The sequence below is a fragment of the Phasianus colchicus genome, chromosome 1 (assembly GCF_987193195.1).
Source record: "Phasianus colchicus chromosome 1, bPhaCol1.hap1.1, whole genome shotgun sequence".
NCBI classification, from domain to species: Eukaryota; Metazoa; Chordata; class Aves; order Galliformes; family Phasianidae; genus Phasianus; species Phasianus colchicus.
The window spans coordinates 61,045,243-61,069,117 of NC_143436.1; the positions used below are offsets into that span (position 1 = coordinate 61,045,243).

The following is a 23,875-nucleotide window of genomic DNA, read 5'->3' on the forward strand; positions in this document are numbered from 1 at the left end:
TGCCCATGTAGTACCAAATTAACTATTTGCAGAAAGGATGTCTGTGAGCAGGAGTTAGTGTGGCTGTGCTTCAAGTGAGCTCCAAACACAGCTTTATTAATGAGGCCCTCAGTAGGGCTGAGCATTCACCTACACTGACTAAATTGCATGTTTTATGAATTATGGTGCTGTTGGATCGTGGACAAATTACACATGTGTAAATAGGGATTACCTGCTTTGATTCAGAAAACCTGCAGAGGCTTCCTGTGTACCAACGTTTCAATGTCAAAGCAAGGAAATCCTAACCGCTCTGTTAGAAAGGGTTTAATTGCTGAAATGGGTTCAATTTGAATAAAAAGCTCTGGATTTACCCTGGTGAAGCACATCCAGGATGTGCTGAATTCTCCTATATTGATTCAGGGATCAAATTGACTCTCTTTCACTGCAAACATTTATCTCAGCAATGAGTCACTCCCAGACTGCTCCGTAAAACACTTTCCCTTTAGTGCTAGCTTGGCTGGGGAAAGGATCAGCATCATCCCAAGGGAAGCTGTTTGGCTTTATGCTCAATGGTGTCCATAATAAAATGACTGTCGCCTATCTTCAGAGCTCCTTTGAAACATAAGTGTGATGAACATGATCACTTAAACTATAAGGCAAGTCCTGGTGTTTTTACAAAAGGAAAGGAGGGAGGTCAGAATTGTAGTTAGATTTGAAGAGAGGTGGATGTCCAAAATGATTACAGACTTAGATGCATCTCTCATTATGATAAATCCTGAAAAGTCTTTTGAAAGATCTCACCTTGGACTAGGTAATTGTATTTTTTTTTCTGGAAGTGCAGGTGTGCTGTGAATATTGAGAGAGTTATGAGGCTCAGAAGGCAGTTGAGGCCCATTCCTAGGGTAGGATGAATATCAAGGATATGATGCTCGAGGCACTAGGTTGCATTCGTGCCCAAGGTCACACCAAAATGTGTCCTCCTCGCAGCTGAGAAGGAAGGCCAGGTCATTTCTATGCCTTTTTGTCTGCATAACTAGGGTTTGAGATGTATTAAAAGAGTAACACTGTGAAAAGATAGAAGCATGGATGAGATTTCCCACCCAGACAGCAGAGCTGCAGGAAGACTGTGTGACTGCTGCTGCTGTCAGTCACACCTGGGCTGTCACCTGCAACTTAACTGGTCAAAAAGATGCTTTTGCCAAGAGTTTAACTGAGGAACCAGTGGATTCTGCTACTGTGTTGCAAAGCATCAGCATGGATTTTACCAGCATAGCTCATCAGCAACATGTTTATAGAGTCTAGTACCAAAAAGCCAAGAGGGGAATTAATAGGCAACAGCATCTTCAGAACTGCCTTTTCTGCTAGAAGCACTTCAGCCATTTCAGGTACAGATGTTGAGATGAAGTCAGGAATTGTGCTTGAGAGCATGGCTAGGGGCAGGAGGGGGGCCCTGCAGTTACTGGGGTTAGTGATGGTAAGGGATGCTTGGGTACTCGGTGTGGGGCTGGTAATTGGTGTTAACGTGAAAGTTACATGAGAAGAAAAAAGAGAAGGAGCAAGAGGCAGATAATTGAACCTTTGGGGAGAGTGCAGAGAAAAGATGTTGGCACAGAGCTAAAAGTAACTTACAGAACAGAGAAACAGTTGTTAGATAACCAAAAGCACAGGCGTAATAGAACAAGGCAGGGATGCACAGAGATGCAGCCGGAGAGGAAGAGGAGATGCGTGTCCTTAAGTGTTGTATTACTGTGGGGAAACACAGCCAAAATGGGCAATAAACAAAACCCTGAGCAAAACACAAAATATCCTGTTGGCTGAACTGGTGGACGCTCATTGAGAATGCCCAGCGTGAAGAGGGTGCTCTGGGTAGACAGTCCTTTTGTTAGAGTTTCCTTTCCACTCCCCTTCATACAACCAGAGAACTGCATGCTTATTTATCTTAATATCCAAACAAGTTCCAACAGTGCAGTTGTTGGATAGGAGAAATGTCCCTCTCTAGTTCCTGTAGTCTTGGTTCAAGCCGTGTCCCAGTGGCCAGGCAGTCCTGGTGTCAACTGCCCTGTCTGGGGCTGGACAGATGGAGGATAAGTTTCTTTTTTCTAAGCACAGAATTGTTTGAGTTGGAAGGGACCTTTATAGGCCATCTGGTCCAACCCCCCTGCAATGAACAGGGACACCCACGGGTAGATCAGGTTGCTCAGCCTTGTCCAGCCTGACCTTGGGTGTCTCTGGGGATGGGGCATCCACCACCTCTCTGGGCAACCTGCTCCAGTGCCTCATCACTCTGACTGTGAAAAGCTTCTTATATCCAATCTAAATCTTCCCTCTTCCAGTTTAAAACCATTTCCCCTAGTCCAGTCACAATAGACACTGCTAAAGAGTCAGTGCCTTCTTTCTTATAGTCCCCCTTTAGATACTTTCAGGTCTCCTTGGAGCCTTCTCCATGCTGAACAAACCCAGCTCTCAGCCTGTCCTCATATCTGTCCTCATAGGAGAGGTGTTCCATCCTTGGGATCGTTTTTGTGGCCCTCCTCTGGACGCACTCCATCAGGTCCCTGTCTGTCCTGTACCGAGTCCACATCTGGACGCAGTGCTCCAGTGCGGTCTCAGCAGCGCAGAGCAAAGGGGCAGGTCAGCACCTCCTAGAGATGTCAGATATCTCCCCCCAACTCCGTGCCGGAGGGTGCGGACCCTCCCGGGCGGAGGCGGCGACCCGAGGCCGGGCAGCGCTGCGGAGCCGCGGGGAGGAGGCAGGTGCGGGGAGCGGCGGCAGAGCCCGCCCGGGAGCTGCCCCCGCGGGGCCGCGGCACCGCCCCGCACCTGGGCCCGCCCCGCGGAGGGGGGCCGAGCCGAGCCGGTGCTGTGCGGAGCGGCCCGGCGGCGGGAGCATGGCCCGGGGCGGAGGGGGCCCGGCGCCCTGAGCGGCGCCATGCGGGGCCGGCTGCTGGCGCGCCTGCGGCGGCGGCGGCTGTTGCGGTTGCTGCTGGCCCTGGGCGCGCTGGCGCTCGGGCTCTGGGCCGTCTACCTGGAGCTGCTGGCGGCGGCGGGACCCGGCGGCGGAGCCGGCGCGGACCGCAGTAAGTATCACCCGTTCTGTCCCGTCCCGTTCCTTTCCGTCCTCGTCTCTCTGTCCGTTGCTGGGGCCGGAGCTGAGGTTTGTGTCGCGAGAGAGGGGCCGGTGTCGGGATTTCGCCTTCTTGCCGTCGGCTCTGTTCGGAGGGCTGTGACGACGCGGGACCCGGCCGGGTTTGCGGAGTCCGATGGGCGGGCTCGAAGCCGGCGCTTTGAGTATCGCCTTAACGGGACAGCGGCGGTGTGTCTGTATGTACGAGAGGAGGCAACGCGCGTCCGGGAGATGCGCGCTGCTGGCCTGGTAACGGTGTGCTTGGTGCGAACTTGGAGGAGCACAGCAGGGAGGAGATTGGGTACGGGCAGATTCCTTTCCTTTTTCTTCTTTTTTCTTTTTCCTTTTCCCCTTCCTTTTTCCTTTTCCCTTGGTGTCAGCAACCAGGTTGTCAGCTGCAGCTGTGCAGGGTGCTCCAGGGGTATCTGCTCCCACAAAGCCACTACAGGACCAGACCATCAGCTGGTCCATTTGTTCCCTGTTATCTGTGATCTTAAGGTTAAAACCGTGTATTTATTGTTCCAACCGTGGCAGAGGTCTGATTTTGGTGGCCGGAAAGGATCCTTTGTCTGTGATGCCCTTTTCATGCATTGTGAAGTTAGTTGGGATGAGGAAGATGAGCCTGCACCAAGTGGCATCTTCTATGCCATTTAGCCAAGCATCCAGGTTGGACGTTAGGAAAGAGTTCTTCTCCAAAAGAGTGGTGCTGCAGTGGCACAGGCTGCCCAGGGAGGTGGTGGAGTCACCATCCCTGGAGGTGTTCAGTGACCGTGTGGATGTGGCACTGAGGGATGTGGGCAGTGGGCAGGGTGGGGGTGGGTCTATGGTTGAACTTGACGATCTTTGAGATCTTTTCCAACGTTATTCTATGGTTCTATGATTCCTGCTGCATACTAGCCTGCCAACACACCCAAAAACACTGTAAATGTGAAAAGGGCTCCTGTGGTGCAGCAAGGGAGGGAGCGAGGCTGCGAGGCATTAAAGCAATGGTGATAAGGCGAAGGGGCTGGGTGTGTGCAGGCACACAGTGAAGGTGCTTGTACTGGTAGCAATACAGAGGGAGAGGTAGTAGAAGAAAGGGCTGGGAGGGAGGTGAGAATAGCAGGAATGCACACTAGCAAGGAAGTGCTGTTATGCTTTGGATTTTTCCCCTCTGCCTTTAGGCAGGAACTACTCTTACATCTTAGAAAATTCATCCTGTTTCAAGACTGAAACTGGAAACAGTGACACGACTGCGGTCCCTAACAACTAAAACAGAAGATGAGGAAAACAACTGTATTATACTCAAGTTCAATGAAAAAGTTGCACTCTTTCCCAACCTACCATTTGCTGATGGCACAAGAAGGGAAGGGTTCAGCCTCATCAGGATCTCTGCAGCACCAGAGTGCTGGGTATTGAGGTTGCATTCCCTGGCCTCCTGGGGAGCATCTCGGAAGCTGCCAGCAGAGCGGGGTTAATCCATGACCTTCCCCACCCTTCTTCTCACCCTGTACCTCCAGAAGCTTGCTTTGTTTGAAAAGAAATCTGGGGCTGGAATGAAAAACAACTGGTATTTGTTTTCTTCTGGTTGTTAGAACAAAATAGTGTTTTCTTCTCTTGGGACTGGGTTGGCTGTGTTTGTGACCCTGTGTGGTGGCTCTTTCCAGAGGTCCTGGAGACCTGACAGAGGAGGGTGTGATTCTCAGAGCAATTAATGCTTTTTTTATCCTTCGTGTGTCCCAGGTGGGAGCCCTCTGTAAGTCACAGCTGGGGACCAACCAAGAGCTGCCATCTCTAATGACCTGATGCAACAGCCTCCCCAGTTATTGCTGATAAAATACAAAGGCTGTTTACTCAATAATTTTCTAGGTAAAAAGGCTGTCAGGCTCCTTCCATGGAGGGCAGAAAGCTGTAGATCTGTTGGGGTTGGAAGGGAGCTAAGGGAGATCTGTTTTTGTCTCCTATGTCTGTAACTGATCTTTCTTCTTGCCTCCAAAAAAGCATTGTAGAACTGCCTATGAAGGGATGGGTATGTGTGTGCTCTCTGCAGAAAGGTCCTTGGTCATGGCAGTTCTCCCCAACTTCATGCTGCTCTCTCTCAAGAGGTCAGTGTGGAGTGGGAGAAGTAAATCTGCAGTGGCTGCAGACAATGGAGTTGTGTGACCCTGACTGTCCTCCTTTTACGTATGTGGAACTCTGCTATGCAACGAGTTAACCACATTAATCATGGAATCAAAGAATCAAATCACTAAGGTTGGAAAAGACCACTAAGGTCACTTAGTCCAACCCCAAATCATCCCCACCATACCCACTAACCATGGCCCTCAGTGCCGTGTCCAACACAGTTCTTGAACACCTCCAGGGAAAGTGACAACCATCTCCCTGGGCAGCCTGCGCCAATGCAGCACCACTCCTTCTGAGAATAAATGTTTCCTATTATCTGACCTGAACCTCCCCTGGCACAATTGAGGCCATTACCTCTTGCTCTGTTGCTGTTCAGGAGAAGAGGCTGACCCCCACCTCACCACAAACTCCTTTTCAGATCATTGTAGAAAGCAACAAGGTCTCCCCTGAGCCTCCTGTTCTCCAGACTGAACAATCCCAGCTCCCTCAGCTGCTCCCCATAAGACCTGTACTCCAGATCCATCACAGCTTCATTGCCCTTCTCTGGACACATTCCAGGGCCTGAGTGTCTTTCTTGTAATGAAGGACCCAAAATTGAACACAGCACTCGAGGTGTGGCCTCTCCAGTGGCCAGTACAGTGGGAAATAAATAACACTGGCTGGGAGAGAATAAAGGACCTCAGAGAATCTATTGTAATAATTGGTACTCAGTGGTCATGTGGCATTGTATCACTGTGCTGGGAGAGTCTCTGGCTGTGGGGTTCCTGGGGACAGACTGGGAAGGGTTGGGTGAACATGTGGGCCCTCCGGAGTGGCCCTGAAGGTAATACTGAAATGAGCAGCCAGTCTGGTTAAAAAGAAAGTAATACCTTCAAATGTGACTGCATCAAGGTGTCCCTAAATATAAGAATATGGAGGAAAGCTTTACTGGCAGGGCTGTTGTCTCCTGAGCATGAGAGTGCTCCTGTTACTGGGAGGTATGCTTGTTTCATTTATTTTTCTTTCTTTTTTTGTTAATTGAGCATATTTGGCTGGCCTGCTGCTCAGTAGGTATTTATAGGAATCTTAAATAAACATGTTTTCAGCTGAGGGAGGAAAACCAAGCAGGCTGATGCGAGCAGAAGATGGGCACAACTCTCCTCCCATGGGATGTGGCTTCTTGTCATCTGACACAAGTTGTAGCAGGCAGGACACTGCCTTCCTGCCAAGGAACCTGGGCACTGGCAGCTTGCACTGGCTGCCTCGCGGCAGGATCTGAGCAGAAGTGGTTTTCCCATCTCTGCTGGTTGCCACACAGCGAGCTTCACCCCACCAGTGAGTGCTGGAGACAAGGATCTTCTTTTTAGAATCACAGAATCATTTGGGATGGAAAGGACCCTTAAAGGTCATCTGGTCCAACTCCCGTGCTATGAACAGGGATGTCCACAGCTCGATCAGGTTGCTCAGAGCCTCTCCAGCCTGTCTTTGAATGTCCCCATAGACAGGGCATCCACCAAGGACAGGATGAGTGAGTGAAGAGTTGGGAAGGGAGGGAGCAACAGTGAAGCACAGAGCAGTGGGTCTGGAGTCTGAGTCCTGTGCTCTGTTGGCTTGGCAGCACAGTCAGGACAGTGGGCAAGGGCAGGGAGAGGTCTTCCTGGGAGAAAACCATGCTCAGTGTGGATAAGTAGGATGGCAGGCCTCTGCAGAATCCCTCTTTGCTTTAAAACTTTGTGTCAACATCATAAAAGTGAATCCCTGAACAAGCTTAGAGACAAGGTCACTCAAAGCCATTGCTCTGCTGTCTTTTTTTTTTCATCTGTGAAGGCTGTGCTGTTTTGGGAGGCCATAAGTCACTTGCACTGATTTCCTTTATTGCAGGTGTGTGATGCTGAGCCAGGTTAGAGCAGGGTGTGCAGGATTAGATGAAATTGCTGGGAAGTGCTGCTTGTAGAAGCAAGAGAGTAAGGGGCCCACCTTTAACCTGCTCCTCCTGGCTACTCCAACCCACCCCTGCTCCTCTGCATTTCTGCGTTGTGTGTAAGCAACTCTGGGAGTATGTTGTCTTCCCACTTGGGTTTGTGACAGTCTTGTTTCTTGGAACCTGGGCTGCTGCTCTAATTCAGCAGCAGGCAGTTCCAGTGTCTGAAGTGGGAAATAGGAGGGACTCAGGAGAATCCAGGGAGATGTGCTTATAAAATTCACTTATGACAAAACTTCCCATCCCCAATATGTGTGCCTTTAATGTTTCCAGCCCTAGAAAATTGGCTCCAGGTTATTACAGAGCAGCGTGAACTACTTAAAACCTATCTTGAGTCCTGGCAGGTGCACATCTGTGTGCTAGGAGGCAGCTGGTGAAATACTGAAGTTGCTCATTGTAATTCATCCACTTCTATAACCTCACTGCACCTATGCATAAGGCTGTGCACGCTCAGATATGCAGCTTTGTTCACGTGCACACCGTCTGGCTTTTGAAATTGCTCACACACTTACTTGCCTGTGCATGCTTAGTATCTCTCTTTTGCATAGCTAATTGCACCGAAGGTTGCTGAGTGCCCACAATGAGAGGTTCAAGTATGTGACGCTCCACGGGTGGCTGAACCTTTGCTGTTTCTCTTTAGTGGGGAAGTCAAGCTAGATACCTGCCCCTCTGTTCCGCGCTGGTGAGACCTCACTGGAGTACTGCATCCAGATGTGGAGTCCTCAGTACAGGAGAGATGTGGATCTATTGGAACACATCCAGAGGAGGGCCACAAAAATGATCCGAGGGATGGAACACCTCCCTTACTGGGACAAGCTGAGAGCTGAGGCAGTTCATCTGGTATCTCTGAGGACAGAAACGAGACACTGGTTCGCAGTGACTTGCGCCAACACCGTTCCTCGAGGCACACCATGATTTGGGAGAAGGCCAGCACTGTGGGCAGGACAGGTTTTTGACTTGGAGGCAATCGATTCCTTCCCATGCACATACAGCAAGCAGCTTGTGAATCTGGCTTTTTCCACTTCTTGACGCAAAGTCAGGTCGGGATCTGACTTGTATGTAACCTCTTTCTGGAGCGGCGCCCAACGCCTGGCTCCCTGCTTGCTGCATGAGAGCTGTGAGTGTTTGCTCTCTTGGAACCTGGCCCACCATCTGCAAGCGATTTGGGGACTTTCTGGGGCCAGGCAAAGACTGTATTATTATTAGAAAGAACCTCTTGCACCACCCCTCTGACTACATACGTTACCTGTGACAGGTTTGTGTAGAGGTGTGCCAGCACAATGCGTACTCTCACACCACACCTTCTTGTCCTGTTGAATCAGGCTGTGAGGATTACTCATATACCAGGGAGCTGTGCCTTCCTCCATGCCTGCTCTGCTTGGCAGAGGAACACTATTGTCTTCTGGAGATGCATCTCTGCGGGTGGCTGGCATTGAGCTGTCAGCACGAAGACTCTGTCTTGTGCCTCTCACCTGCAGGTTCAGGCAGATGTGGAAGCAGAGTGGCGCTGGGAGAGGTGATTGATATCTTTCATCTCCTGGTATGGAATTACCAGTGTCTGCAAGACTGTGAAAAGCAGGATGTCTTCCTGGAGGCTCTATTGTAGGTCATGGCAGTAGGGATTTTGGGATGATAGAGTTCTTCCTCCTGTGTTTACAGTGATTGCCTTAAGAATAGATGGAGTTCGTGTACTTGATGTTTTGATGTTTTCCTGTTCTGTTTTTTCTTGCTGTGCACTGATACTCCTTTTTTTCAGACACTTCCCAATTCAACAGCTTTTTTTTTTTTTTTTTTTCCCCAAGCCTGCAGTAGTAGTTGAGAAGGGCTTTCCAGAAAAGGAAATAAGCTGTCTTATTTAATGTGGTGGGAGATCTAAGAAAGACACACATAATGCCTTGGGTGGGAACAGGTGTGAACTTGGTCCTTAGATACTTCTACTTTTTATGATCTGAGACATTTGTAGTCTGTGTGTTTAATCAGCCAAGCCAAAATACACCTCCAGCTTTGGGTCTGCGCTCATCTCTTGTTCAGACTCCAAACTCATTTCTGAATGATTTCTAGAAGCCTAAAAGAAGAGGGAGAAAAAACAAAACAAAACAAAACAATACATAGCATCCAAAGCAGAAGAACAAAAGAAACCAGGTCTACCTCTACTGACTTTGGTCAGGTTTTGACCACAGCTCCTCTACATCTCTACCCAAGAAACTCCCCTGTGCCATTTTAGCACCAGACTTTGGTATTTCTGGGATGGGGAGAGCCCTCCGCACTTGGAGGTGTTAAGGTTATGTAGGGGGACGTTGCTGTCAATCAGCCCTCTCCAGAGACGTCACAGGGATCCATGTTGGCATAAGAAATTATTTATATTAGCTACAGTGAGCAACCAGATTCAGTTAGTCGCTGTGGCATGGATCACTTCAGATAATACAAAGATTCCGGGTGAACCTGTGAGTCTCCCTGAAGCATCAGTGCTACTCTCATAAGTTCACTAATTCTGGCTTTATTTCTTCAGACTTGGTTATTTTGGTGTTATATGACTGTCCCGTTTGAGACTTATTTATTTTGAAGAAAAAGGAGTGGATGTGGCTTCTTCTCTCCTTTCTTTTTAGAATCTGGAGAAGCTATCATCCATTACTCTATATTGCTCATTTATATGGCAAAAGTATTGCATCTTGTGCTATTCTTGCTTCTCTGTGTCACTGTTTCCCATAGCAGATGCAAATTGTGTCCCAGGCCTTTGCATCATACATGGGTTGGTTTTGTGCTGCCTGGTTTCCATCTCATCTACAAGTCCCCAGTGACCTTGATTTCAGACAGACTAAATATTCCTGGGTTTTGTTTCCAATCGAGCAAAATATGAGCAGTTGACAGCCAGCACAACTCTGTAATGTAAAAACACTAAAATACAGACCAGAGACCTAACTACAAGGTTTTCCATAACAGGCATCTTGTGTATTTTAAACTTTCTTTTTCACTAGCCCACTGGATTGTAGGTATCAGGAACTAGAAGGTTTAGATGGAAGGCTGTTTTTCACTGAAATTTTATAAATTCATGCATGTTAAACAGCAGTTCATTGTCAAGTACTGTTACATCTCGTTTACCAGTAAAAACATTTTATCTGTATCATCACCTGTTAGGCTGCAGAATTGTCTGGTAAAGCTCTCTTGATGGGAGAATAATCTACATCCACAATATGTGTATTTTTTCCTGCCATTTTAAATAAATACGCTTCTGCCTTGCTTCAAGGGGCCACTTATTTCCATGTCATCAGTGTGGGCTGTTTGACTTGGCCCATGTACGTGGTGCTGGCAGCTCCGACAGCTTCCTCAGCGCTGCTGTTTGTTTGAGCCTAGTTAAGCTGTCTCCAGCCCTTCTCGTAAATGCTTCACTTCCTAAATTAGTTTTATTTACATTATTTAATGTTGCTATCTGTAAAATTGTAGTAGTCGTGTCTGGTTGCTATTAACCCCATCTAGGCCATAAAACAAAACTTACTGAAGGCTGAGAATATCCTGCCCAGACAGCCACGTACTAATAGGCTCCCTGACCTGCTGCAGCAACTCACTGCCAGCATCAATGCTGGCTGCTGCAGCCTGTGGTTTGCTGTGAGCAGGCCAGCTGAGAGGTTTTAATTTGTTTTCAATCAAGACAGACCATCGTATAATGTGCTGCTGTATCTCTGTTTCCTGTGCTAGCAAGTGCCTGCAATCACTGTATCTCTCTTAGGCTTTCAGTCAGTCTGCAAAGTGGGCTTGGGCTTACAAAAGCAACCAGTGTGCTGACTGTGGATTGCAGAATTAGTGCTTATTCTCAAAATACTGAATATTATTTGTTTAGTTTTCAGTTTTTTAGTTGAAACTCCAGCCCTGTGCCTATAGGATGTTTCAGGCTCAGCAGGCCTGATTGAGCCAGGAGTTGGATTCAGTGACCCTTATGCCCCCTTTCAACTCAGGATATTCTGTAAGTAGGCCACTTTTTCAAGCATTTATAATTTTTTCTCTCAATTTTTATTTTTTTCTTTTTACTATGTAGATTGTTTAGATTCTCTTGCTTCAGCCTGGCAGATTCAACTTTCACAGAGCCTTGGGTGATGCCTCTCTAGGATTATCCCGCTAGAGCAAATATCCCTGTGGATTTGAGTTCATCCATGTCCTAGGAAAGAGCTTCAGGGCCAAACACAGCCCTAATGGCAACTTGTGGAAAAAGGTTTTGTCCAGTTCACCTGTTTTCCAGGTGCTCTGCAAGCACCTCAACCATCAGAAATTCTTTGGTATTGGCCACGATTCTCCTTTCCTCTCAGAAACAAAATTCTCTTTATAAAGGTGTTTAATTCTTCAGGGCCTACACAAGCACATGGGCTGGGGAAATTTGCTCTGTTGCCTCTTTCTGTGCTGCCATGGCTCCTGGGCTGTTGACTCCCAGGGCAGTTCTCGGTCCTGTTCTTTCACAGCCATTTCCTTGGGGAAGGAAAAGCTTTTTCAGTGTGCAAGGTGAAGGACATTTGCATTGCTCTGTACTAAGCTTTGCTGGGAACTTTTTTATCCTCTGATAGACATATTCTATTTCTGTCTCTGTTGTTTTGGTCTCCTGCCTCTTCAGGGAATGAGCTGTGCTTTGTGACACCAAGGTTTGACAGGCTGTAACCTTGGTAGTGGGTGTTCTCTTCCCCCCGCAGTTAATAGCTGCAGCCCTTCGTGTGTATTTACTTGTCTGTCAGTCACCTGCTCCAGTGGTGGAGCTGAGATGGCCATCACTCAACCTGAATTTCATATGGTTTTGCTGCTCATGGCTTTCCAACCATGTTTCTCTGTAGCTGGCATGATGCTGCTCATCTGTGCTGCTGTTCACTACCTTTTTTGTGTAACTCTGTTTTAATTAGGTATCACGCATAGAGACACTGAGGAGGGGAAAGAAATGTTTCAGTGTCTTGCAGCTCTTGCAAAAGTAGAGGAAGAAAAAAATCTGAAAAATAAGTAAAGCAGGAAAGAAGCAGCAGTATTTGGGAATGGAGGCAAAGGGGATTATTTGAGACAGAGAAAGCCAGAAATGGGGCATAGTGAGGTGAGTGTTGAAGCAGAGTGGTCAGAAAATGCTGGTGGCCACCCAAAAGCAGTGGGTGACAAAGAGCTGAAGTCTGAATTAGGAATAAATGCTTTGGATTTCAGTGGAGCAGAGGCTGGGACTGGTGGTGTTGGGTGCAGAGATCAAAAGGAGAGGAGATGAAAGAAGAGGTTGGACTGCTGACTCTGAGTTTTAAAAAGGAAAACGCAGGAGTAATAATTACAGAAGCTGATAGCAACTGGCTGTAAGCAACTCTACTTAGGTGGCTAAGAGCATGCTTGCTGTCACAGGGGTGTTTGATGCCTTGAAAATTGGTACCATGGTGGCTTTTTACTGCAGTTGTGCCTGCCAAGACATCTGGTTTCCCTGAGCTGAGCGTGGTGCTCTGTGCTGCATTGCTCTGCATCACTTGCCGCGTATGGTTACCTGCTTCATCCTCACAAATGCTCATAACTCTGTAAATATGTGTAACACATGGAATCCTGTCATAGATTTGGGATTTTTAGCCCTCCGGGCAGCAGGCGAGCTCCAGCAACAGGTCTCTGGGGAGCTGTGACGTGGCCTTGCTCCGTCCCCCACCCGCCATGGGTTTATATTTAGCTGGAAGCATGCGGGCTGTTTGAAGACAGAATCTCCAGCCCTCACCTCAGTGCTGCCCAGCTTTCCGCAGCTCTCCAGCTGCCTGGGTGGAGAGCTGGAGGCTAAAATTAGCAGGGAGCATTGCTCTTGCCAAATGCCGTGTCTGACCCAGCCAGGCCTGGCAAGGGGAGATGAATGCAGCCCTGAATCGCTCCACACAGAGCAGCAGGCCTGCTGCTGGCCTGGTGCCACATCTGGTGCCTCAGGGTGCCACTGGGGGGGGGGGGGGGGCTGGAGCGGCTGGGAGGAAATCCTTATTCCCAGAGCTTTGCTTCCTTCTCTGCCTGTCTTTGAATATGTAAACAGGCTGGGAGGCCAGCTTCTGCTCCTGGATGACTCTCTGCTCAGGGAGAGGTTTTCTGGGCAGATGTGGGGTTTGGCTGCTGTAATAAAACTATTTCAGTGCTCCCACCCTGCCAGAACAAGCTGCTGAGGAATTTGCTGCCCTCAGTAGCGCCCACCATAAATGAGCACTTGTCTTCTCATGGCTGAGGGGGGTGTGGTGTGGTGGTTACAGATCCAGTATGGGGGAATGGGGTGCTGCTGACTAGCTGAAGCTCCAGGACAAGGCCCTTCAGTGGCCTGTACCTCTGTAATACTAATGACAACAGCCTTTTGAAGCACTTGATCTCTGTGAAGGGAGAGCATTAATTAACTCCAGTGCAAGGGAAAAGCATATTCACAGAATCACAGAATCAGTAAGGTTGGAAAGACCACTAAGATCATCTAGTGCAACCATCAATCCATCACTACCATACCACTAAGTCACGTCACCCAGTGTGACATCTACCCTTTTCTTGAAAACCTTCAGGGATGGTGACTCCAATGTTCCAATGCCTCACCACTCTTTCTGAGAAGAAATTTTTCCTAATATCCAGCTTGAACTTCCCCTGGAGCAACTTAAAGCTATTACCTCTCATCCTATCACCCTTAGGTGGGAGAAGAGGCCAATCAGCACCTTGCTACAATCTCCTTTCAGGTAGTTGTAGAGACTACATTGTTTCACTACTGACCAGTAAGCTGGACCCAGCCAGTTCTGCTGGTACAGTCCTGCTGGCTTGGATGCCCCAGGCACGCCTCACTTCAAAGGTTTTCACCTTTGACATTTCCCGTTCATTGCCTTTGCTTGAATTGCACAGCCCTGGAGCAAGAAATGGGTGGAAAGATGCAGCAGAGATGGGAACTTGATCCCTAAGTGCATGTAGTGGAGCAAGGTGAGCATCCCAGACAGCCAAAATAGACCCCAAAATAAACATAATCAAGGTTTGTATTGAGATTTTTTTTTTTTTTCCAGCAGCGGGTTGGGTGCCACGATGCAAGTGCTGAAGCAGAGCAGGCCCATGTTTCATGGTGGACATGTGGGGTCTGCTTGACGTGCCCTGTGAAGGTCCTGTCTGCAAGGAGCTCTGTTTCCAGAGCACCTCAATGGCAAGGAGCTAAAGGAATGCTGGCAGGCACTGCTCATGGAGAAAGTTAGGCCAATGGCAGAAAGAAGTAAAAATCTATGATGGCATGTTCATAGTCTGTCTGGTGACTGTTTCTGTTGAAAGGCAAATGAAATTCTCCTTTTACCCTTTTTCCTACAAACCACAGAGAAATGAGCAGATGGAATGGCTGCACCTCATGTGTCAACCAGCCAATGTGCCAAGTGGCCTCTCCAGTTGTGTCTGGAGGTTTTACAGTGAGTGTGCCAGCCTTCTGCTAGGTCTCTGCTGCATTGGTTGCGGGAAAGGGAAGAGCCCTGGAGGCTGGAGGGATGTGGTGCTGGCAGTGTCCATCTCTGCACCTGCATCAGCCTCAGGTCTAGGTGCTTGCCTCCTGTGATAACCGTGGTGGTATGTGTCTCATTCCAGCAAAGCAAGGGAAGCAAAAACTGTCCTGTGGGTCCCTGGCTTCCCTTTTTCCCTGCCAGAGGTGGAATGAGGAGTCCATGAAGGCCACTGAGGTATTTTTAGCATGGGTAAGAAAGGTGAAATATGTGGGCTGAGGCAGCTGCAAAATGAATTGCACGCTCTGTCAAGTCCAGCTCAGGTGGATGTTTTTGCTGGTAAGGATTTGCCCGAAACCCAACAAAGTGAAGTATCACTGAGAGACTTAGCTTGGAGGATGGGGGAAAATGAGGCTGTATCTTCCTCTTCCCCTTCTCACACCAATTTGGCAAATCCTCTGGTACAGGACTGCTTTCTCATTTTCACACCTTGCTTTTGCAGGCAGTGTGTGTAGTGGTGGTTTTGTCCTGGATTGCACAGGTTTGTGCTGTGAGTGCATTTGTACAGTTGGAGGTGCATAGGCTACAATTCTCCTTTCATGCTTCTTGGATTTTATTTGCTGTGTTTGTTGTGGGTGCTTGGGACTTGTCACCTCCCTGTATGGCCAAAGTAAAAATGCTTTGCTTTGCATTCTTTTGTAATTTTTGTTCTTTTAAATACATGTGTTAGTACTGTCTGGATCTGTAGTTTTGTAAAGAAACATCTGTAACTACACTGCAGATGTGCACAGATTCTAAAGGCATCTCCACGTGCTCCTCTTGTTTGCTGAGCACATCTAATCAAACCTGTTTGCTCTGGATTAAGAAGTAGAACTTCCTGGCAGAAGAACTGCAGCCCCTGTACTTCACTTGTCCTCTTCTCTTTGGCCCAGAAATTGAATGCCAGACAGTTGGATTAATGCTAGGATAATTTTACATGCGCTTGGTTGACCAGGGTGGCCTGCATGGATGAACCCCTGGTTGCAACTCTTCCCTCTGAGCTTGAGGTGGCCATGGTGCAATCACAGAATCACAGAATCACAGAATAACCAAGGTTGGAAAAAACCTTCAAGATCATCCAGTCCAACTATCCATCTATCACCAATAGTACTCACTAAACCATGTCCCTCAACACAAAATCCAAACATTCCTTGAACACCTCCAGGGTCGGTGACTCCACCACCACTCTGGGCAGCCCATTCCAGTGATTGATCACTTTTCAGAAAAGAAGTATTTCCTAACGTCCAGCCTAAATCTCCCCTGGTGCAGCTTGAAGCCATTCCCTCTAGTTCTATCACTAGTTACATGAGACAAGAGGTCGACCCCCAGCTCACTACACCCTCCCTTCAGGTAGTTATAGAGAGCAATAAGGTCTCCCCTGAGCCTCCTCTTCTCCAGACTAAATAATCCCAGCTCCTTCAGCCGCTCCTCATAAGGCCTGTACTCCAGACCCCTCACCAGTTTTGTCACCCTTCTTTGAACCCACTCCAGGGCCTCAATGTCTTTCTTGCAGGGACGGACCCAAAACTGGACACAGTACTTGAGGTGCGGCCTCACCAGTACTGAGTACAGGGGGACAGTCACTTCCCTGTTCCTGTTGGAAACACCTTCCTGATGCAAGCCAAGATGCCATTGGCCTTCTTGGCCACCCAGGCACACTGCTGGCTCATGTTCAGCCAAGCATCAGCCAATACCCCCAGGTCCATTTCCTCTTCACAGTCTTCTAGCCACTCTGCCCCAAGCCTGTAGCGTTGTCTGGGGTTGTTGTGGCCAAAGTGCAGGACCTGGCATTTGCCTTGTTAAAACTCATCCCACTGGCTTCAGCCCAGTTATCCAGCCTGTCCAGATCCCTCTGTAGGACCTCGCTATCCCCAGGCAGATCAACATTTCCTCCCAGGTTGGTGTCATCCTCAAACTTGTTGAAAGTGCACTTAATGTCCTCATCCAGGTCATCAATAAAGATATTGAAGAGGACAGGCCCCAGCACCGACCTCGGGGAACACAACTTGTGACCGGTCGCCAGCTGGATTTAGCTCCATTTACTACCACTCTCTGGGCCCAGCCCTCCAGCCAGTTCCTTATCCAGCCAAGAGTGTACCTGTCCAAGCCATGGGCTGCCAGCTTCTGCAGGAGAATACTGTGGGAGACAGTGTCAGAGGCCTTGCTGAAGTCTAGGTAGACTACATCAACAGCCTTTCCCTCGTCAAAAGGCTGTTGATGTAGTCTACCTAGACTTCAGCAAGGCCTTTGACACTGTACACAATGGGTAGGTGAGGTGAAGTGAGGGTTTTAGCAGCCAAATAGTGTGTTGCTAAACTGCCCTTAAGCTTCCTGCAGTACCTCATGCATTGCTTTGTAGGCCAGAGGCAAGTCTTCCACGCTAGCTTTTCTACGTGTCTGTTCTGCATAATGTATTCATCAACTGCAGTGGTTTCCTTTGTATAGAGCCAAGGTGTGAGGCTCTTAATTTACACTCTACCTTGATGTTTTTACACCAGGGTTGACATTAAAGTTCATCTTAAGATTTATAAGATCACAGATGTTGATGCTTTGTTAAAACACTGAATAACGCAGGCTGTATTCGGCCCCTGTAGGCAATGGGAGGAGCAAGTGATTCCAGTCACTGTCAATGAGCTTTCCCTCTGGTGTTGGTCCCTTGTCAGCACTGGGTTTCTCTTGATTTTCCTGTCACTCAGGGATCCTTTCTGTGTAGGATATCGATGCATCAAAAGCACCAGAATTAAGAGACTTTAGTGAGTAATATTTCTCTGCTAGGTGCTGCTGTCTTCCTGCCCAGAGAAAGTTGGCAGTGCCCAGGTAACCCCAGCATACAGCAATACTTGCAACATGGGATTGCTGCTATACACTGTCTCACCTCCTACCATCCCCTTCTGCATGGTTATGGATGCACACTTGCAAGCCATGCACTGCTCTGCTTCACCTTGCCACATGTCCCTCCTCTGGCCAAGGGGCTCCATGTATCCCTTCCATCCACAGCTGCATGCTCCCCTGTGCTCTCAGGGTGTGCATATGCTCACTTTCTGCATGAATACCTGTCTACCTCAGCGTGCACGTGCCTGCAAGTTGTTGACCTCACCTAGTATTACTCTTGCAGTATTCTCCTTCATGCTTGCATGACCCTGAAAGCCTTTCTCTCTGCTGCCAAGCTCTGTCCTGCACAACATACTCTGTGTTACATTTTTTTCCCCTTCTTGCCTTCAGAGCAGTGGTTCTGAAGGTGGTAGTTCAGATCTCACATAAATAAGACATGCTGTGGCCATGGCTGTTGCAATTTTCCTTTCTAGGGTTGCAACTGTGTTTCCATTTCAAGTTCTGACCCCGTCCCGTGCCAACTGCTCACTGGGTTGGCCCAAGCAGCACAGCAGAGAATGTCAGCATCCCCAGCATTGCACTGCCTCTGTACCCTGATCCTGAGCAGCCATCTTTGCTTTTCACACCTGCCTGCCTCCTCCTCCACTGCACAGGCCATCCTCTTGTCCTTCCTTTCCTCTCTGTGCACAACACATCCTGATGACGTAGCTGCACACATGCCTGTTTCAGTTGCAACGAGCTCCATGGGCTGGAGCAGCAGAGCTGTGAGAGGTAGCATCTTTCTCCCAAAGGAGAGCATAGTGGGATGCAGACAACATAATGGCAATATACAGAGTCACTGCCAATTTCTGTGTGCCTCTCACACTCTGTGCAGCTTGTACAGCTTTCACTCAGCTTTTCTTCATCTGGGCCGGTGGCAGTTCTTGTTCTTCCCATCTTAGGGCTTTCTGCACTGAACTATCATCCCAGCTCCTGATAAGAAATCAGCTGAGCCTGTAACATGCACACCTCTTCAGACTTAGGACTGTAGCCTGAGATACATGTATATTTAGAGCTTGTAGTTCAGCAGGGAGTGTACCTATATTCACTTCAGCATCCTGTTCCTCCATTGCTTAACAAAGGCTTTCTTAATCTCCTTTTGCTTAATCAGAATTATAAGATCATCTTATTCCTCTCCTTGGATGTTTCTGTAGTTTTCCAGTGCTGGCAGGTACACAAGTACCTGAAGGTGCTGGGCACCTTCCTAAAGGAAACACAAAGAAACCATTATGCAGAGAGCTTAAGCTAAGGGTTGTCACTTGTAGCTCACCAAGGTGAAAAAAATATATGTATTTTAACAAGTCTAAAATTCTGAGAAATCATTCTTGAACTTTGAGAATTTTGTTTGTGTTCCTACAGCCAAGGTAACAGGTGTTATTACTAGTTGTCAGTCACTTCTTAGTGCTTAACAGGGCAGGGCAGCATGCAAACAACCTGTAGGGATCTGAAGATTTCAACCTTGTAGCACATTCTCCGTATTTTTCTGTAAAAACATCACAACTGGATTGTGTCCGTCTGTCTCACTGCTACACACAAGAGGGCCATGTTAGCCTTTTCCACATCTGAGGGAAGAGGGTCTCCTTGAAAGCCCACGTGCTCCATTGTGTTTGCCAAATTTCCTGTCCTGGCACGGCCCTTTAGTGCCACACTCAATAACTCTCCATCAAGAAGGCTTTGACTTAAGGCTATATATGGGGAACTGGTGTCAATCATTGTGTGTTGCCTCTGCTCACTGGGAAAGGCTGCTCTGGTTTCCAAGGGTGGGTGCCGCAGGGCAAGTTTCTGCCTTGTCCCAGCTCTAGCACATGAACCTACTCTGCCTCATCCTGAGAAATTTAGTTTATGAATCCAGGATAAAAAGAAGCAAGGATGCTTGTGAATCAAATGCATAATGTCAGTCCTTTCCTGCCACTCAGTGTGGTACCCCAGAGAGGTGCCAGATGAAGCTGATAGGTTATGGCCAAGGGAACCAACAATTAAGTGGGTGATGCTGGCTAAACACAGGTGGCCATGAGAAGGTGGGACAACCCAGGCAGGTGCAGGATGAGGGGCTGCTATGTCTCTGGAGAGCTGCCTAGGTCTCTTAATGACCCATAAGTGCCAGGAAATAATGAGCCCTGTTCTGACAAGATTACTGTCACCTGCTTTTATCCAGTCCCTAATTCGATTCTGTCATTGTTCCCACTCAATTCATCCTGGATGGAGCTGGCTTCCAGGCCAGCTCAACAGGAGCTGAGCTACTCCTGTCAAAAATAGCAAAAGTGGACAACACTGCAATGTAGATGCTTCCTTTTGGCCATACACAAATAATGGCTTTCAAGTGCCTACTCATTCCACGAGCAGTTGCTGAGTCTATCAGGTGGTTTGGGCTGCTTTGTTTTGGAAGCAGCTCCTAGAAATCAGCCATGCAGCCATATACCTGGCCTGAGCAAATCATTTCCTGTGCCAGAATGCTGCTGGTCAAAGGTCTGCAGGGACTCAGGCAACAATCCAAAGCACTTTGCCAGGGAGACTACCAGTAAGGAACTGGTAGTCAAGAAAAACTTGGTACAGTCTAAATTGGTTAGAGCTAAAACAGCAGAAAGAATGATTATACCTGGATGGGGAACCAACAAAAATGATGATGTATGTGCATTTCTAGGCACCTGTGTATATCCTTCAGCAAAATAGCATAAGCCAAATAGTTTTCTCCTGGGGAATGGTAGCAAAAATCCTGTTGAGCTCAAAAGATGCAACTAGATGTGGCTGATTCTTCCATGCCTTGTGTGAAGGGGAAAGGGCTGGTAAAGCAAAGTGGAGCCCTTTCCTTCCCTCAGCATACACTTGGCTGCTGCTAGCATACTCCAAGAAACCTGCTAAAGTAATATGTACATGATCCAGGAGTATTTCAGTGATGAATTTGTAGTCAGGTACTTTTCTGATGGTGTTGGAGTTTCATGAAGTGGGTAGAGAAAGATATAGGTGATACAGAACTCAAACAAGTGAAATTGCTAGCAGTGTTAGTGGGGAAGTTAGTGGGAAAGGCACTGAGGAGAAGGCTGCTATGTTTGAACAGTGTCATAGAATCATAGAAATCATAAAATAGCTGGGGTTGGAGGGGACCTTAAGGATCATCAAGTTCCAACCCTCCTGCCACAGGCAGAGTAGCCAACTACTAGATAAAGCATCACATCAGATTGCCCAGGGCTTCATCCAACCTGACCTTAAACACCTGGCCTTATTCACAGCCTCTCTGGCCAACCTGTTCCAGCACCTCACTGATTTCTTAGCAAAAAAACTTCCCCTTGACATCTATTCTAAATCTTCCCTCCTTTAGTTTAAAACCATTCCCCCTTGTCATATCACTATCTACCCTCATAAAAAGTTTATTTCCCTCATGTTTATAAACTCTTTTTAAATACTGGAAGGCTGCAGTGAGTTTTCTCCCCAGCCCATTTCCTTCAGCCTGTTTTCATAGGAGAGGTGCTACAGCCCTTTGATTGTAACTACGGCCCTCCTTTGGACTCTCTCAAAAGCTCCACATCTTTCATGTGTTGGAAGCCCCGGACTTGTCTCCTGGAAGGACTGTGTCTCCTTGTTCCCTTGCAAAAGAGAAGCCTGTGTTGAATGGCATACACCCAGAGCATACACTAGGATTAGGTATATAGATAAGCATCCAAGGAAGCAATCATAGAAGCAGTCAGGCTTAGTAAGTAATGGAAGAGACTAGGACAGGGGCAGCTGGGTTTGGATTGTCAGAGACAGCAGGTCAACTCCATCCCTGAGGTGAATGAACTAATCCCTGGCACCCTTTTGTGATGGGAAGCTGATGAGGGAACTGTCTGCAAGAATGTTTGTACAAGTGTATTTCCTATACAAGTGGCCAAATATCATTGGTTGCTTCCAAGAACCTCATGTCATTTCCAAAAGTTTAGCAGGCCCTTACCTCAGCCAGACACAAGGACATGGCAGGAGCTGAGCAGCCCACGCTGTTGTTAAGCCAGGCTAAAAAGTCATGATTTCCCCTGAGTTTATACCGGCTGCAGACATGGCTCTTGGCATTAGACAAGTCAGTCTTGTCCCTAAGCGTTCATGCAGGAAGGGAGTGTAGGATACTGTGGCAGGGTGCTGGCTGCAGCAAACTCCCTGCTTGGCCTGGTTGAACTTGCTGCGCTTTGGGCACCTGGGTTTGAAATCATAGAATCATGGAGTGGCTTAGATAGGAAGGGACCTTAAAGGTCACCTAGTTCCAATCCCACTGCCATGGGCAGGGTTGCCCACTGCTAGATCAGGCTGTCCAGGAAAGCCAGGCCCTGGCACTTGTATTTTGACCTGAGCTGCTCCCACAACCGCTTGCTGCTCAGTCCCCATAGGAGGACTGAGAAGATCTAAATATTACAAGGCCTAAAATCTGCTCTCAAAACTCAGGGAAATTGCTACGGTTTGACCGTAGCATTTCTGAGGTTACAATCAGGCTGTGAGGCACTAATTAAAGTCAGGCCAAAGTTATCTGAGGAGGCATTGGTAACAGTAGACAGCATTTTCTTGGATTTGAAAAATATGAGAAAATATCTCAAAAATTGTATTGTAGGGGGAACAAAGGAGCAGATGAGTGACCCCAGAATTGTTCACTATACTGCATGGTAAAAATTGGCTGAGCAACAAAGCTGCCTGCCTCATTTGCTGCAGCTGGTGAAAGCATCAGTTGGTGAGGGCCTAGGGCTGGATCTAAGCCCGCTGAAGCCAGCTAAAGGGCTCCCATTGAGCTGAAGTCAACATGAGCCAGAGCAGATTTGTCTGATGAATGAAAGAGAGCTGAGAAAGGAGCAGCTGAGCCAAACACATCTCCGTGGGGTGTAATGCACCTAGCTCAGTGTGCCTCAGCATGTAGAGCATCGTGAAGTCTGAGAAGGCCCAAAGGGGGGGAATGATAAAGGTGGTTGAGTCAGAAAAGGTTTACACGTGACAGGAGAATATAAGGTTTTAAAATTCTTTTTGCCATGAAAAGAGAAGAGTGAAAGCTGGTCCTACAACAGAATTCAAAGCGGCTTCAAAAGTGAAATCAGTCTCTTGGTTTCCTTCTGCTCCTTAGCATAAGGGTGTTGCTCCCTTAAATTAAAAAACATTATGTATAAAATAACACCTATCGTGTATGTGCAGGATAATTTCAGGATTGTTAATTGAGTGCTGCAGGATCCTATGATGCAAATGGCATGGCTGGATTTTTTTTTTTAAGGGTTGGATAATTTTATGACTAATAATAACACTTGCAATTACACATGGTAAGAGAAGTTTAATCTGAATTTCTGCTGCAGGGCATAAGCTGGCTGTTTGCATAGGTCATGTGGATGTTTTTTTTTTTCTCTTCCGTAAAGTAATACAGCTAAAGGTACTTTTGAAGGTTGTTTTCCTTCTGCCTTTTAAACATTAGATGTTGGCCACCAGTCAAAGTGAGATTATCTGATGGGACGAACCAGTGGACTGATCTGATCTGCTAATTACTAAATTCCTATGCAGGGCTTTTATTTCATGCACAGGGAGGTACTGTGCACACACTGCGCCTTTTCAGACAGGAGTTTTTGTAACACAGAGTTAAAGAACTAACTCTGGTCTCTAATTGAAACCAGCAAAGTTCAGTAAGTTTGGAGCACATCTGCGTGCTGAGTAGCCCTAGGCGGGCCTCTGTGGTTTTTCTTCTATGCACAGTAACTGTAGTTCTGGCAGAAGCTCTTTGAGTTGAGTGAAGAAATGGCAATAAATAACCTAACGTATTTATTTCATTTTGTGTGTGTGTTCGTGGAACTTCCAGGAGCAGATCAAACTCTCCTCAAATGTATTTGATGTTGTTTAGCAACAGTTCATTACATGGGCATTGTTTTTTTTTCCCTTCTGGTTTGGTTAAGGCTAGCCCTTTGATGATCCAGCCCTGTTGCCAGTTCTCATAAGAAGTGAATTAAAAATTGGCCCTCTCTGAGTAAACAAAAGCATAGGTTGAAAATATGTTGGGTTTATTCTTCTAGGGTGGTTCAATCACCCAGAAAACTGGGAGTAAGCTACTCTAATTGCTGGGAAGATGAGTGGTAAAGAGAATCTTTTTAACGTAACTCTCTGTGGCAATTTGGTTTTGCTCTGTTCCTTCTGTCCTATAGATGTACAACCCCATACAAATTGTAGGCAGCTGTATACACAAATACGCAGCTAGGCAGCTTTGACCATTGGGCAAGACCCCTGTTTTTTTTTTTCAAGGAGCAAAAAATAACCTGGCTTTTTTGTTTCACTTTGCAATTTGCAGACCTATCTGTTAAAATCCTCCTTTTGATCTGAAAACTAGAGCAAGCAACTAAAAGAGAAAATATGGTACACTGAGGTGCTGTCCTCTATTGCCTCTTCAACTATAATTGTGTTTTGTTTTCT

General features: G+C 47.4%; 1 protein-coding gene across 1 annotated transcript in view; it reads left to right on the forward strand.

The window, feature by feature from the left end:
- The first annotated feature begins 2,872 nt into the window (after positions 1-2,872).
- The window catches only part of B4GALNT3 (beta-1,4-N-acetyl-galactosaminyltransferase 3), a 60,996-nt gene continuing 39,993 nt past the window's right edge, over positions 2,873-23,875 (forward strand). The window contains exon 1 of the mRNA XM_031589860.2: positions 2,873-3,056. Within this exon, the coding sequence (XP_031445720.2) occupies positions 2,909-3,056 (148 nt within the window). The 5' untranslated portion in view covers positions 2,873-2,908. The remainder of the gene's footprint in view (positions 3,057-23,875) is intronic.